Below are 15,476 nucleotides of genomic sequence, written 5' to 3'. Positions count from 1 at the left end.
GAGTCCAACCCTGCCTGTCCTCAAAATGCTCTGCAGTCCCAGTCATCACTTGGTGAGCCCTGTTCTCCTATCTGAGGGGTACAGCTGGCTCAAGTGTGCAGCACCGAAAAATGGACCACTCCAAATGAAAGCCGAACACCGCTGGATCTGGTTCTGAACTCTGACCCTTTCTCAGGTGTTCTCATTGCCCTCCACTCCAAAGGAATGATGTTGCAAAATACTAAGTATTAGCATTTTATAATAGCCAGATACCTTAATCATACAGTAGCAACGAATGTGCAGTTACAGTTGCTAGAAGCACTTACACTGTACCACTGGGACAATGATGGCGGCTGAGGGAAGTAAGAGAATGAAAAGCAAATAAAGAAATGCAAGAGGGAAGACCACTTGGGGCCAAATAACACACTAATATGCTGTCATATCTGTAGAAGAAATCTTGAAAACAGTATCCATGGAGCAGTCCCCAGACTCACCGTAAAAGAGTCCAGGGAACATGTACCTTCCTCCCAATGAATCTGGCTGATCTCGAGGGAGACCAGAGAAGTGTTAACTTAATGCAAGGGAGTAAAGTATGGAAGATGAGAAAGAGCCATGAGTCCCCTTTCTTGTTTTAACAGATCCTTACCTGAGCTATTTTTAAATCTCTTTGGATAGATTTCAAAAACTCTCTCTTACTTTTTCCAGTTTTGAATATTGTTTAGTCTCAAGAAAGTCTTGCATTGGGATTTTATCCAGGAGTACTTCTTATTTGATCACCTTGCAATTCCCTCCTTACTCACTGGAGATGAAGATACTCTTCAGCACCACGTGTCAGATGACCCTACATGGACTTCAGGTATTTCTTCTTCCTCCCTCCCACCTACCTTTCTCCTTCCTACTGTCTTCTCTCTTCCTCTCCCTCCATCCCTTCTTATTCCCTTCCTCCTTATCTTCTTCCTTCCTACCACCTTAACCTTCTTTTCTCTGAAGCATTTGTAGAATATGAACCAGATATGTTTGACTCCAAATCCCACAAAACATAGATGACATGAAGTATGACTAACCACCCTGGACCTTAAGGTTATCTTTTAAGATATGCACTCTGATCTATTAAAATGTTAAAGTGCAAAGTTTTCTGGAATGTTATCAAATACATCAGTCTATTGAAAAGCAATATAATTTCATCATTATTACTTTGCCAGGTTTTTCTGTGGCTTCTTTTGAAAGTGTATAGAAGTAGTTTAGTTAGTTTTTCCCAGTTTCTATGTATTCAATACCACATTACCGGAGCAGAATAAATGGTTGAAATGGCAGTTTGCCATAAGCTCTCCTAGCACTTTGAAAGGAGTGTATCAGAAGAGAATATCATTTACTGTTGACTAAAACATTAAAAGATGAAATAATAACATTTAAATCAAGTGCTTTTTGTGAAAAATCACTAAAAGTCTATAAGAAAAATATTGAAAACACTTTGGATCACAGCCGAGCCTTTTATTACAGAGCTTGAATTAGAGTCTGTGCTGTTTTCCACATAGTCCAAGCTTAAGAGGCAGGATTAAATGAAGATCTGGGATCCTTTAATCTTAGGATATTTCACTTCTGAACAGTGACTGAGACAAAGATATGGACGACTTGTATTCAGCTAAAATTGAGCGTGGAAGGATCACTTTCCTGTTTTTCTTCCCACTCTTAGTATCTCTTTCCACAGTTATGGCTTTCATTCTCCTTTCTAACATTTGCACACCATAGGCTATGATAGAGACCTGGATAAAAACATAAAAGAGAAGCATCTTCCGTGTGGGAACTGTATCTCAAAGCCTGATGCCAATTAAGTGATGAGGAGGCGAGGTGACAAAGTGATGTTAGGGAGTTAATGGCCTCACAAAAGAGTCATCTCTTTTATTTTTTTTTCAAGTGAAAATGATGAGGAACAATGCAGCAGATTTTAATGTGTGGTCTCCTGCACAAACTGACCCATGTCTGAGCCGCCCTCCCCACTGTAGATGGTCCCAAAGTGGGCACGGGAGCAGCAGTCTAGCTAATATTGCTCATTCTGCTCAAATCATCTATCTCTGTTGTCCCTGTCTTCCCACTGCTGAGACTCAGATAAGCTGGCCCTTCTACTAGCCTCAAGTCACAGGTAATAATATTGGCACAGTGATGGGTGAGCAACCTACCAGGGACCATGGTAGAATCTAATAAAGTAGTTGGAATTAGAGGTCATCCCCACAACTTCTCATGTTGAGCAATTATTACAGCTAAGATGGGAATTAGCTTCTTGCCTCCATGTAACTAAAGGAGTTTGATACCACTATGCCTTAGTGAACAAAGAAAAAGATTAATCATCTATCAAGATTAATCTTTCACAAGTCAGTGTTGGACCAAAAGACTTTCTGAACTATCTTGAATCTCTAACATGGTAGGCACTGAAGAAGGACACCCATCTTCCTTAATTTTATTTAAAGAAAATTATTCAAACGTGGAAGCCATTTTCATCCAGTTGTAGACTCATTAGCATTTACCAGGATACAACAGTGATGGGCTGATTTTGCCCAATAGGTTATCAAACCCACGCCCTCACTTGCCCTGAGTCATCTAATGTGAAAAATGACTCATGGAAAGCACTCTCTAATTGGTGAAATACTACACGCGTATCAGGGGCTCTTATTTAAATTAATGAGTTACGATTTCTATCCTAATGGGCCCATTGCTACATTGTGTAAATTGAAGCTCTTTTTGGCTGTCTGTTATATCCTGGTATTTATTCGGGCTCATCGGAAGTCTCTCCTCTTCAAACTATTATGTTCTACACACTTATAATACAATAACTTTCCTTGTATGCTCTTTCTCTCACATCCCTGTTGATATATAAATGAGTTTTGCCCTAGTTTTCAAACAGAAAAGTTTGGATTCTCAAACAAAATGCCAGAATCCTGATAAAGCTTAGTAGATTCTATTTGTAGCTAATGAGATCAGCTGGAAACCAAGAATTCCTAGAGGAGTGTCATATGCCAGCAAACTTTGAAATTGGTCGTTATATTGCTACATTTGGCTATTTTCAAGTAGTCTGAAGGGTTCCTATTCACAAGAGAATATAACTTTCCAGCACTTTCCTACAGAGAGCACTTTGCTGTCCTTTGAATATCGTCCTGATGTTCCTTGGAAGGCAAGGCTCAGCAAGTCCTTCCCTTCTCTCTTAACCTGGGTTAACCTGGGAAGGGTAACCTTTACCTTCCCAATTCACACTTAAACAGGAGATGAATTCCTGGATGAATTATGCAGCTCAGGACCGGAAGGCTGGGGAGGTTCTGGAGGGCCAGTTAATGGGCTCAAGGGCTTAGGTCTACAGAAGGACAAACTGGCCCATCTGGTCCTGCAAGTCAGTTACTAGCTCCTCCCTCACATGGATATTAACTACATCCTGAGGATCAAGAGAAGACTGAAACTTGTAGGATACACATACTTGTTGCCGAATGCTTGTAAGTTCTTGAAATGTGAAATGCCATTACCGAGAGGAGCTTAAACCTTTCAAAGGCATATTTAAGAGGAAGTTTGTTTAGGAAACTGATTTTCAAGGATATGGTTGACTCTTAAGAGTAACTCCAAAGGCAATCACGGTGGTAATTTGCAATGTTTCGTACACTAGTACATTCTAATAGAGATGTATAAAATATACCTTAAATATTACCTTACTAGTGAATGTACTTAATAGTGCCATAAATGCATTGTGAGTGGAGCTCCTTTGTATAAAAATTGTTATCCAAAGCTAAAAATAATCACCACTCTTGAGATATTCTACCAGGTTTTCCTTATTGGTACTTACTATATTCTTGGGATGATACTGTGGCCTGGGTTATGCCTGAATTTACATAACAATAAGCTAAATTATAATGGAATTCTTTTGTGATTGAGTAATGCTGTATACAATTCTATATATGCAGAAGCAAAAGCAGAGATGAATTATATTATTTTCTTCACACTGCAGAAATCTAGTAGGAAATTGCATGCTCTTATCTAGGGAGTTACAGAGGAAGTAGTCAGTGGTTGTGCACTGTGCAATTCTAATTTTGTGCAAAGATTGTTATGGCTGGCTGTTCTTACCGGTTGAACTACTGAAGAAGGAATGAGAACTATGGGATGAATAAAATAGTTTTAGGTTGAAGATTGTGTCAAAAGCTCATAATTAACAAATGCACTCTGAGCTCCCAGTAGCAAGAACTCTCCACTAGAGGCTGTGGTTGATAAAGAAGTCATTAATCCATGCATTTGGCTTTTAGGACACTAATAATTTAGTTGGGGAGAAAAGACACACAAATACAAAAAGTTAAAAAAAAAAAAGTATATCATTAACTGCCAGTTCATGAGACAACTTAGCATAAAAGAAAGAACACTGAGCTGGGAATCATTATATAGATCCTAATCCTGATTAGCCTTGAACCTTAGTGACCTTGATCATGTTATGATTTCCCTGGGCCTCAATCTTCCCACCTAGTTAAAGGCAACTTTTATTGAAGGCTCACTAGGGGTGCCAGGCATCTTACACATATTTCCTCACTTCATCCTCAAAACCACCCGAGGCAGTAGGTAATATTCAATTATTGGTCCCCATTTTTACTGATAAGGAAACCAAAGCAAAACAAGATTAAGTAAAACATCCAGGATTATACTGCCAGTATGTGGCAGAGGATTCAAACTCGTATTCTCAGTATTCATTAGAATGCTCTGTGTGTGTGTGTGTGAGTGTGTGAGAGAGAGAGACAGAGAGAGACAGAAAATAAAAAAGAGTGAGAAAGAGAGAGAGGGAGATAGGGAGAGAGAAGTCAGAATATCTGATAGGTTTTTCTGGTTGTTTTACATGATATATGCTCTCATTCATGATAAAAGAATTTTATCATGAATTACCAACTATCTGGACAAGCTATAAGACACAGTGAGATTCTGTTCATGTCACGTGCCAGTGCAATTCTAATTTTGTGCAAAGATTGTAATGGCTGGCTGTTCTTACAGGCTGAACTACTGAAGAAGGAATGAGAACTATGGGATGAATAACATAGTTGTATTTTTAGTCATGTGCCAGTAGAAAGTCCATTCCTGATACCGCCATGACCACGTGGGCCTGACTCTCTGGTTCAATTCTATACATCATGATTATGTCAAGCACACATACGTTACTCTTAACACTAAGAAAGAGCTTTCCCATAGAAAGTCAGCTGCTCTGATTTATATTTGAGATGACATAAATTACCCACTCACTAATCCAACAAACCTGTTTTTGTATAGACCTGAGTTAGAGAAATGTTCATGTTACCTTACAATTATTCCTCATATATAAGACATTGGCTGCTTGTGTTTTGATTGCTTTATATTATTTTAAAGGGCAACATGGCGCTATTTAATTTAAACCTACTTTATGATGATAGCACAAACATTATAGTTTAATTTATATGTGATTAATAAACATTTAAATATGTTTTTAATTTAAGTATATGGGGGTCACTTCAAATATTAGAATTAAAGCTTCTTTGAGTAAGATTTTCAAAATAGTATAAGCAGAGTACTGCATTGTTCTAACTGTATCTACCCTAAATGTTATTTGCATTAAGAAATCTTGAGATTTTTGGTTCTTTCTTCATGACTCATTTTAAAGGTCATACTTTTCTGTTTTTTGCTCTGTATATCTCACAGTATCTTTGGATAAAGGCCACATATCTCTGATCTAAGGCTACCAACAGACTATGCACCAAGATGTATGGTTCAATATCTTCAGCCCCATAGATAGGTAGTTAACTCCATCTTTTTTCAGGGGAGGGCAGATAAAAATATAAGAGGGAACTTCCAGCTATTATATATAGGTGGTTATATAAACTCATACAAAGAAAACATATTTTATAAATGATTTGAATTATTTTATAATTCGGTCCTTATTTATGATTGTTATGAAATAGACGCTAGATTTTCCTAGACTGGATGCAGATATCTTATTTGTCTTTGTGTCTCTGGAACACAGTTTCTCAATTTTTGTTGAATGAATGAATGAACGAATGAATAGATAAATATCTAACCATGATTAAGGGTATGCTATTGGAATGAAGAAGCAAAGCTTGGGATATCAGTTAGTACAACCTGGACTGCCTTCTCTCTTGACTGTTTGAGCCTAGACCTTTGGTGGATAAATCCCTCCTCTATCAAGTTCTGTATTTAGTTAAAGTTTATTTTGTCATTACCTTTTGACTTACCAAGAAATTAGTTTTATTTTATTATTGATATAGTTTTTATTTCTTCTTTTTTTCTTTTGCTTCATTTCTGAGTAATTTAAAATTAAATAGGTAAGAAAAAAATTGTACCAGTTATTTTTTAAGAAACAACAGTTAACCCAGCATGGGTCTGAATAAAGTAACATCATGTCTGGCCCAAAACACTTAAGCAATGATGTCAGTTGAGTGGTAAGGCAGAAGAGAAATTTCAAAAGAATCATTCTCAAATCATCAACAGCAGCGTTTATTGAGTTCATACTATGTGCCAGGCATGACTCTAAGTTCTTTGTAAGTATTAATTTACTCAATTCTTACAACAAACCTATATGAAAACGATAATAAAGATAATACTGTGCTCTTTATATTTTTGTGTAGTCTCAGCTTTAGTAATAGCTATTGTTAGTAGACAGAAGAAGAGAATAACTAAAGAATGATCCTTTGGGATATAAGAAGTAAATAATGTATTTTTCCATGTATTTCGATAAATTTACACTATCCTTTTACTTCCAATATCAATAAAATATGTCAAATGCAAAAAGATTGAAATGCTTTCTACCAAACACATCGCAGTTTAGAGTAGTGGCTAAGTGTATTAGGAATACCCTCTTTAAACATCTCTGTTCTTCCCTCAAAGTCCATCTCTGAATGCCAGATTCTCTCCTTTCTTCTCTCTCTGCCCCTTTAAATCCACAGCCCATAAAATCCTTACCCTGCCCCCAACCCTGCCCCATCACTTCTGGCCCTAAATTTTTATGTCCCACTCAATGAAACCCTAAGCTGCATTAGCTAACCTACCTGCACCCACCCATAGCAGATTGTATTATACAAAGATAAATTTATAGATCTTATGTTCTCTTATGTTGTGACTGATATTCCCCTTCCAGAAAGGCGGGATCTATGTTCTCTGTCTTTAAATCCTAGACAAAACTTGTGGCTGATCCAACCAATAAAGTATGATTTAAGTGACACTCTGTAGTTTCCAAGGCTGGGTCATAAAGAGGACTCCGCTTCTAACAGGCTATCTCTTTCTCTCTGGGAATGCTTGCTCCAGGATCCCAGCCGCTACGCTGTGAAGAAGCTCAGACTAGCCCTGAGAGGGAGAACACGTGGAGAAGAACTGAAACCTCTTGTCTACAACCTGCATCAACCAACAGACATGTGAGTGAATGGCCTTTCAAATGATTACAATTGCCAACCTTTAGAGTTGTTAGCTGAGGCCTTAGATGTGGTAGGGCAGAAATCAGCCATCTCCACTCTACCTTGTTCAATTTCCTAACTTACAGAAACCATGAGATATCATAAAATATTATTATTGTTTTAAATCACTAAATTTTGAGGTATTTTGGTATGGAGAAGTAGATAACTAATACATCCCCTTAGAAAGGAACTCATGACCATCTATCATTCCTTGTATCTTCACCTTGGAGAAAGGGGGCATATTAGTGTTTTACCATCTTCTTTGCTAAACTGCTTCTAAAATATTCACCAAATAAGTTCTGGTCTCATACATTTATTTTTATTTTTATTTCTTTAATGTATTTATTTATTATTTATTTTTGGCTGTGTTGGGTCTTCCCTGCTGCACGTGGGCTTTCTCTAGTTGCGGCAAGCGGGGGCTACTCTTCATTGCAGTGTGCGGGCTTCTCATTGCGGTGGCTTCTCTTGTTGCGGAGCATGGGCTCTAGGCACTCAGGCTTCAGTAGCTGTGTCACGCAGGCTCAGTAGTTTTGGCACTCAGGCTCAGTAGTTGTGGCTCGAGGGCTCTAGAGTGCAGGCTCAGTAGTTGTGGTGCATGGGCTTAGTTGCTCCGTGACATGTGGGATCTTCCCAGACCAGGGCTCGAACCCATGTCCCCTGCACTGGCAGGCAGATTCTTAACCACTGTGCCACCAGGGAAGTCCCTGGTCTCATACCTTTATAAGGCAATATTTGTTCTAGCCATTTATATAGAAATATTTCCAAGTCTTCAAGAAATGGTTTAATGTTTATATCACAAACATGAGATTTGGAATCATGTTTTAGTTATGCAGAGGAGAAAAACTCCAATTGCAAATTGTATTTTGCTAATGAAATGCATTAAAAATATTTATTTGTTAAATATTCATATTCTGTAAAATTTTGAAACCATAACAGTGAAGCATTTAGACTATCGCCTTAAGTTTAATTCATATTTTTCACAAGAAATAAACTAATAACTTTGCTGGAGCCAACTAAAGTCCTCATTAACATTCACTTGATAAAACTGGAAATAGAACTGAACGTTATTCGATCATAAAAGCAACCCTTAATGTTGCAGAATATATTTTTCAGTAAGCTTAGAAATTTGCATTTACTAACATCATTTCACAGTTCTCAATCTATTTTTGACAAGATATTACAAGACTGAGCAGGCCCAGTGCTTATCAAATTATTTATATTGGTCACAGTACTATAAATTACAAGGAATATTGTGGACATTTGTAATAGTCTATAACACATCTGTATAAATGATAACTAAAAAGGTAGCAATACTTTCCCATCTGCCTTACCTATACAATTTAAACTGTACATATTTCAGAATAAGGGAAGAAATGTGACAAGCCTTAGGGAAAGGAAGAGTTATTCAACAGTCATGCTAAACGTGGACCTCACTAAGTGCTCAATTCCTTGGAAAGTTTTAATATCCTTATTTAAAGAGGGAGGGGGAAAGCAAGAAATGATATAGTAAGGATTACTACTGCCATATCTTTGAGAAGAACTGGACATTGTAAAAAGGAAAGTATCCTCCAAATTATTTTAGCATATTAAGCCAACATCCTGGTTAAGGATTACTGAACTAATATTTTGGCAGTTTTATGAGCAGCATTCAGCATGAAGCAATGTGTTCAGGTGGGCGATTCAGACTCAAAGGTAGTGGTGAAAAAGCAGGAAAGACTAAAAAGTCAAAAATGGATGTTATTAATAGAGATGGCAGATCTAAAGATATTTTAGCCCAGACTGTGGCACTAACATATTGAATAAGAATTCATTCTTATTCCCAAAGACCCAGTTGCAAAAAGTTACTGACCTGAAGATACCCTCCTTATCTTTCAAGATTTTACTACAGTACTTAGTAAGAGATCACTTTTCAGACAGATTCAGAAGAATGACATATATGCGCTGTAAGCCCTTTTCTTTTTGGTTCCCATAGTGAAGATTAGTGATTACCTGCATTAAGTAAATTCATGCATGTGAATGATACACAGGGCAATGCCTGGAATATAAGGGATGCACAAAAATATTTGTTTAAATCTTCTATCAGAAATTATGTAACAGGTATCTGATTCATCACGTACAGTTGTATTAAACCTAGAAGAATATATTCTCTGAATTTGGACATTTTTCCCAAGTTGGAAATCAGAAATGTTCAGAACACTTTGTGTACATAGGTATTTGTAATGGTGAAAATTTTTAAATAATGTTACAAATGCAATGAAATTAAAGCAATAAAATATTAATCTGCAAACTAATCATTATCTGGAAGAATTTTTATGATCCCAAACAACACATTAAGAATGTTAAATAAAAATACTAAGTGAATTGCTATAGCTTTGTAATATAGCTATAGTAATCAAAATAGTATGGTATTGGCATTAAAAACAGACATATGGATCAATGGAATAGAATAGAGAGCCCAGAAATAAACCCATGCATATATGGTCAATCAATTTTTGACAAAGTTGCCAAAAATACACAAAAGGGAGAAGATCATCTTTTCAAAAAATGGCCTGGAAAAACTGTATATTCACATGCAAAATAATTAAATTGGACCCCTATCTTACACAATAAACAAAAATCAACTCAAAAGGGATTAAAGACTTAAACATAAGAACTGAAGCCATAAAACTCTTAAAAGGAAACATAGGGAAAATCTCCTTGACATTGGTCTTGGCAATGGTCCTTTGGATTTGACAGCAAAAAGAAAGGCAACAAAAGTAAAGATAAACATGTTGGGACTACATCAAACTAAAAAGCTTCTACACAGCAAAGGAAACCATAAACAAAATGAAAAGGCAATCTAGGGAATGGGAGAAAATATTTGCAAACCAGATATCTGATAAGGGGTTAATACCCAATATATATAAGGAACTCATACAACTCAATAGGACAAAACTAAATAACCTAATTAAAAAATGGGTGAAGAACATAAACAGACATTTTTCCAAAGAAGACATACAAATGGCCAACAGGTACATGAAAAGGTGCTCAGCATCACTAATTAGGAAAATGCAAAATATGCAAATGCAAAAATAAGTGTGAGATATCATCTCACACGTATTAACATGTCTATTATCAAAAAGACAAGAGGTAAATGCTGGTGAGGATGTGAAGATAAGGGAAGCCTTATATGCTGGTGAAAATGTAAACTGGTACACTGTGGGAAACAGTATGGCGGTTCCTCAAAAAATTAAAATTAAAACTACCATATGATCCAGCAATCCCACCTGTGGATGTATATCCAAAAGAAATGAAATCATTATCCCAAAGAGATATGAGTACTTCCATGTTTATAGCAGCATTATCTACAATAGCCATCTTATGGAAACAACCTAAATGTCCGTTGATGGGCAAATGGATGAAGAAAATGTGGTATATATACAGTGGAATATTATTCAACCTTTAAAAAAAGGAAATCCTATCATTTGATGAACCCGAAAGGCATTATGCTAAGTGAAATAAACCAGATAGGGAAAGACAAATATGACTTGGTATTATTTATATGTGAAACCTTTAAAAAAAAAAAGCTGAAGTCATAATAATAGAGAGTAGAATGGTTCTTACCAGGGGTTGGGGGAAATAGGGAGAGGTTGGCAAAAGGGTACAAATTTTCAGTTACAAGATGAGTAAGTTCTGAGGATTTACAGTACAGTAAGGCGACTACAGTTAATACTGTATTGTATACTTGCAATTTTCTAAGAAAGTAGATCTTAAGCATTCTCATAAAAGAAAAAGGTAACTAAGTGAGGTAATGAAAATTAATTAACTTGACTGTGAGACTCATTTCACAGTGTATACATATATCAAACTATCACACTGTACACTTTAAATATATTACAATTTTATTTGTTAATTATACCTCAATAAAGTTAGAAAATACTAAGTGAAAAACAGTGACATATAAAAAAGTTACAATATTATCTCAATTTTTAAATTATAAATTTATATTAAAATATTATTGCATATAAATAAAATTATGTAAATACATATAATATACAAAGGAATACAAAATATTAGTAGTAGTGTTCCCTGAGTAGTACAGTAAAATTATTTTAAATTTTCTTTTTTATACTTTTCTATATTTTCCAAATTTTCTTCAGTGAACATACCTTATATAAATTGTTTTAAAAAATAACTGATTTCTAAGATTATAACATAAATATTTATAGACTTTTTCCCCTAGACTGGCATAAAGTTTACAATTGCTGAAATTTAAAACAAAGCAAGTATACTGGAATAAAAACATACATTAAAGTGATTGCAATGAGTACAATCAAATTGTCTTTTATATGCCTACTCTAAAATCATCCATGGCAGTATTTAATATATGAAAGTTAGTTATATATGCTTGTATATGCATAAACACTAGGGTAGTTGTGCCTCAGGGGAGGGACTGGAAAATGGAGAACATGGGGTAAGAAAAAGATACTCTAATATATCTTCTTGTTTGAATTTTTATCACATGCACATGACATTTTTTCAAAATTAAAACATTATGTATAGAGGACCTTCAAGATGGCAGAAGAGTAAGACGTGGAGATCACCTTCCTCCCCACAAATACATCAAAAATAAATCTACATGTGGAACAACTCCTACAGAACACTTACTGAATGCTGGCAGAAGACCTCAGACTTCCCAAATGGCAAGAAACTCCCCATGTACCTGGCCGTGTGGCTGACAGGGTCTTGGTGCTCTGGCTTGGTGTCAGGCCTGAGCCTCTGAGGTGGGAGAGCTGAGTTCTGGACACTGGACCACTAGAGACCTCCTGGCCCCATATAATATCAATTGGCCAGGGCTCTCCCAGAGATCTCTGTCTCAACACTAAGACCCAACTCCACTCAACGACCAGCAAGCTCCAGTGCTGGACACCCCATGCCAAACAACTAGCAAGACAGGAACACAACCACACCCATTAGCAGAGAGGCTGCCTAAAATCATACTAAGCTCACAGAAACCCCAAAACACACCACCAGACATGGTCTTGCCCACCAGAAAGAAAAATTCTAGCCTCATCCACCAGAACACAGGCACCAGTCCCCTCAACCAGGAAGCCTACACAAGCCACTGAAACAAACTTACCCACTGGGGGCAGACACCAAAAACAACGGGAACTACAGACCTACAGCCTGCAAAAAGGAGACCCCAAACACAGTCAGTGAAGCAAAATGAGAAGACAGAGAAAAACACAGCAGATGAAGGAGCAAGGTAAAAACTCACCAGACCAAACAAATGAAGAGGAAACAGGCAGTATACCTGAAAAAGAATTCAGAGTAATGATAATAAGGATGATCCAAAATCTTGGAAATAGAATGGAGAAAATACAAGAAACCTTTCACAAGGACCTAGAAGAACTAAAGAGCAAACAAACAATGATGAACAACAAAATAAATGAAATTAAAAATTCTCTAGAAGGAATCAATACCAGAATAACTGAGGCAGAAGAATGGAGAAGTGACCTGGAAGATAAAATAGTGCAAATAACTATTGCAGAGCAGAATAAAGAAAAAAGAATGAAAAGAATTGAGGGCAGTCTCAGAGACCTCTGGGACAACATTAAACGCACCAACATTTGAATTTTAGGGGTACCAGAAGAAAAAGAGAAAAATAAAAGTTTTGAGAAAATATTTGAAGAGATTATAGTTGAAAACTTCCCTAATATGGGAAAGGAAGTGGTCAATCAAGTCCAGGAAGCACAGAGAGTTCCATACAGGATAAATGCAAGGAGAAACATGCCAAGACACATATTAATCAAACTATCAAAAATTAAATACAAAGAAAAAATATTAAAAGCAGCAAGCAAAAAGAAACAAATAAAATACAAGAGAATCCCCATAAGGTTAACAGCTGATCTTTCAGCAGAAACTCTGCAAGCCAGAAGGGAGTGGCAGAATATATTTAAAGTGATGAAAGGGAAAAACCTAAAACCAAGATTACTCTACCCAGCAAGGATCTCATTCAGATTTGACAGAGAAATTAAAACCTTTACAGATAAGCAGAAGCTATGAGAATTCAGCACCACCAGACCAGCTTTACAACAAATGGTAAAGGAACTTCTCTAGGCAGGAAACACAAGAGAAGGAAAAGACCTACAATAACAAATCCAAAGCAATTAAGAAAATGGTAATAGGAATAAACATATCAATAATTACCTTAAATGTAAATGGAATAAATACTCCAACCAAAAGCCATAGACTGGTTGAATGGACACAAAAACAAGACCCATATATATGCTGTCTACAAGAGACCCATTTCAGACCTAGGGACACATACAGACTGAAAGTGAGGGGATGGAAAAAGATATTCCATGCAAATGGAAATCAAAATAAAGCTGGGGGCTTCCCTGGTGGTGCAGTGGTTGAGAGTCTGCCTGCCGATGAGGGGGACACGGGTTCGAGCCCTGGTCTGGGAAGATCCCACATGCCACGGAGCGGCTGGGCCCATGAGCCACAACTACTGAGCCTGCGTGTCTGAAGCCTGTGCTCTGCAGCAAGAGGGGCCACGATAGTGAGGGGCCTGTGCACTGTGATGAAGAGTGGCCCCTGCTTGTCGCAACTAGAGAAAGCCCTCGCACAGAAACGAAGACCCAACACAGCCAAAAATATAAATAAATAAATAAATAATTAATTAAAAAAAAAAAAAGAAAGCTGGAGTAGTAATTCTCATATCAGACAAAATAGACTTTAAAATAAAGACTATTACAAGAGACTAAGAAGGACACTACATAATGATCAAGGGATCAATCCAAGAAGAAGATGTAACAATTGTAAATATTTATGCACCCAACATAGGAGCACCTCAATACATAAGGCAAATGCTAACAGCCAAAAAAGGGGAAATCGAAGGTAACACAATCAGAATAGGGGAGTTTAACACCCCACTTTCACCAATGGACAGATCAACCAAAATGAAAATAAATATGGAAACACAAGCTTTAAATGACACATTAAACAGGATGGACTTAATTGATATTTATAGGACATTCCATCCAAAAACAACAGAATACACATTCTTCTCAACTGCTCATGGAACATTCTCCAGGATAGATCATATCTTGGGTCACAAATCAAGCCTTGATAAATTTGAGAAAATTGAAATCATATCAAGTATCTTTTCAACCACAATGCTATGAGACTAGATATCAATTACAGGAAAAAAACTGTAAAAAATACAAAAACATGGAGGCTAAACAATATGCTACTAAGTAACCAAGAGATCACTGAAGAAATCAAAGAGAATATCACAAAATACCTAGAAAAAAATGTTAATGAAAGCACGATGACCCAAAACCTATGGGATGCAGCAAAAGCAGTGTTAAGAGAGGAGTTTGTAGCAATACAATCCTACCTCAAGAAACAAGAAAAATCTCAAATAAACAATCTAACCTTACACCTAAAGCAATTAGAGAAAGAAGAACAAAAAAAAAAACCCCAACATTAGCAGAAGGAAAGAAATTATAAAGATCAGATCAGAAATAAGTGAAAAAGAAATGAAGGAAATGATAGTAAAGATCAATAAAACTAAAGGCTTGTTCTTTGAAGAGATAAACTAAATTGATAAACCATTAGCCAGACTCATCAAGAAAAAAAGGGAGAAGACTCAAATCAATAGAATTAGAAATGAAAAAGGAGAAGTAACATCTGACACTGCAGAAATACAAAGGATCATGAGAGATTACTACAAGCAACTATATGCCAGTAAAATGGACAAACTGGAAGAAATGGACAAATTCTTAGAAAAGCACAACCTTCCGAGACTGAACCAGGAAGAAATAGAAAATATAAACAGACCAATCACAAGCACTGAAATTGAGACTGTGACTAAAAATCTTCCAACAAACAAAAGGCCAGGACCAGATTGCTTCACAGGCGAATACTATCAAACATTTAGAAAAGAGCTAACACCTATCCTTCTCAAACTCTTCCAAAATAGAGCAGAGGAACACTCCCAAACTCATTCTACGAGGCCACCATCACCCTGATACCAAACCCAGACAAAGATATCACAAA

General features: G+C 36.6%; 2 protein-coding genes across 9 annotated transcripts in view; one reads left to right on the top strand and one right to left on the bottom strand.

Annotated features, from left to right (window-relative positions):
- Positions 1 to 15,476, bottom strand: part of PDE4D (phosphodiesterase 4D) — a 1,115,543-nt gene that overhangs the window by 900,315 nt on the left and 199,752 nt on the right. The window lies entirely within an intron of this gene.
- The window catches only part of LOC309658581 (uncharacterized protein), a 133,273-nt gene that overhangs the window by 43,901 nt on the left and 73,896 nt on the right, over positions 1 to 15,476 (top strand). For both annotated transcript variants that reach the window (XM_082457429.1, XM_082457430.1), the window contains 2 exons: positions 685 to 835; positions 7,285 to 7,391. In XM_082457429.1, the coding sequence (XP_082313555.1) occupies positions 685 to 835; positions 7,285 to 7,391 (258 nt within the window). The remainder of the gene's footprint in view (positions 1 to 684; positions 836 to 7,284; positions 7,392 to 15,476) is intronic.

This window comes from Balaenoptera physalus (genome assembly GCF_965194825.1).
Source record: "Balaenoptera physalus genome assembly, chromosome: 3".
NCBI lineage: Eukaryota > Metazoa > Chordata > Mammalia > Artiodactyla > Balaenopteridae > Balaenoptera > Balaenoptera physalus.
The sequence above is the reverse complement of the archived record's forward strand: the minus strand, read 5'-3'. Positions and strand labels throughout refer to the sequence as shown.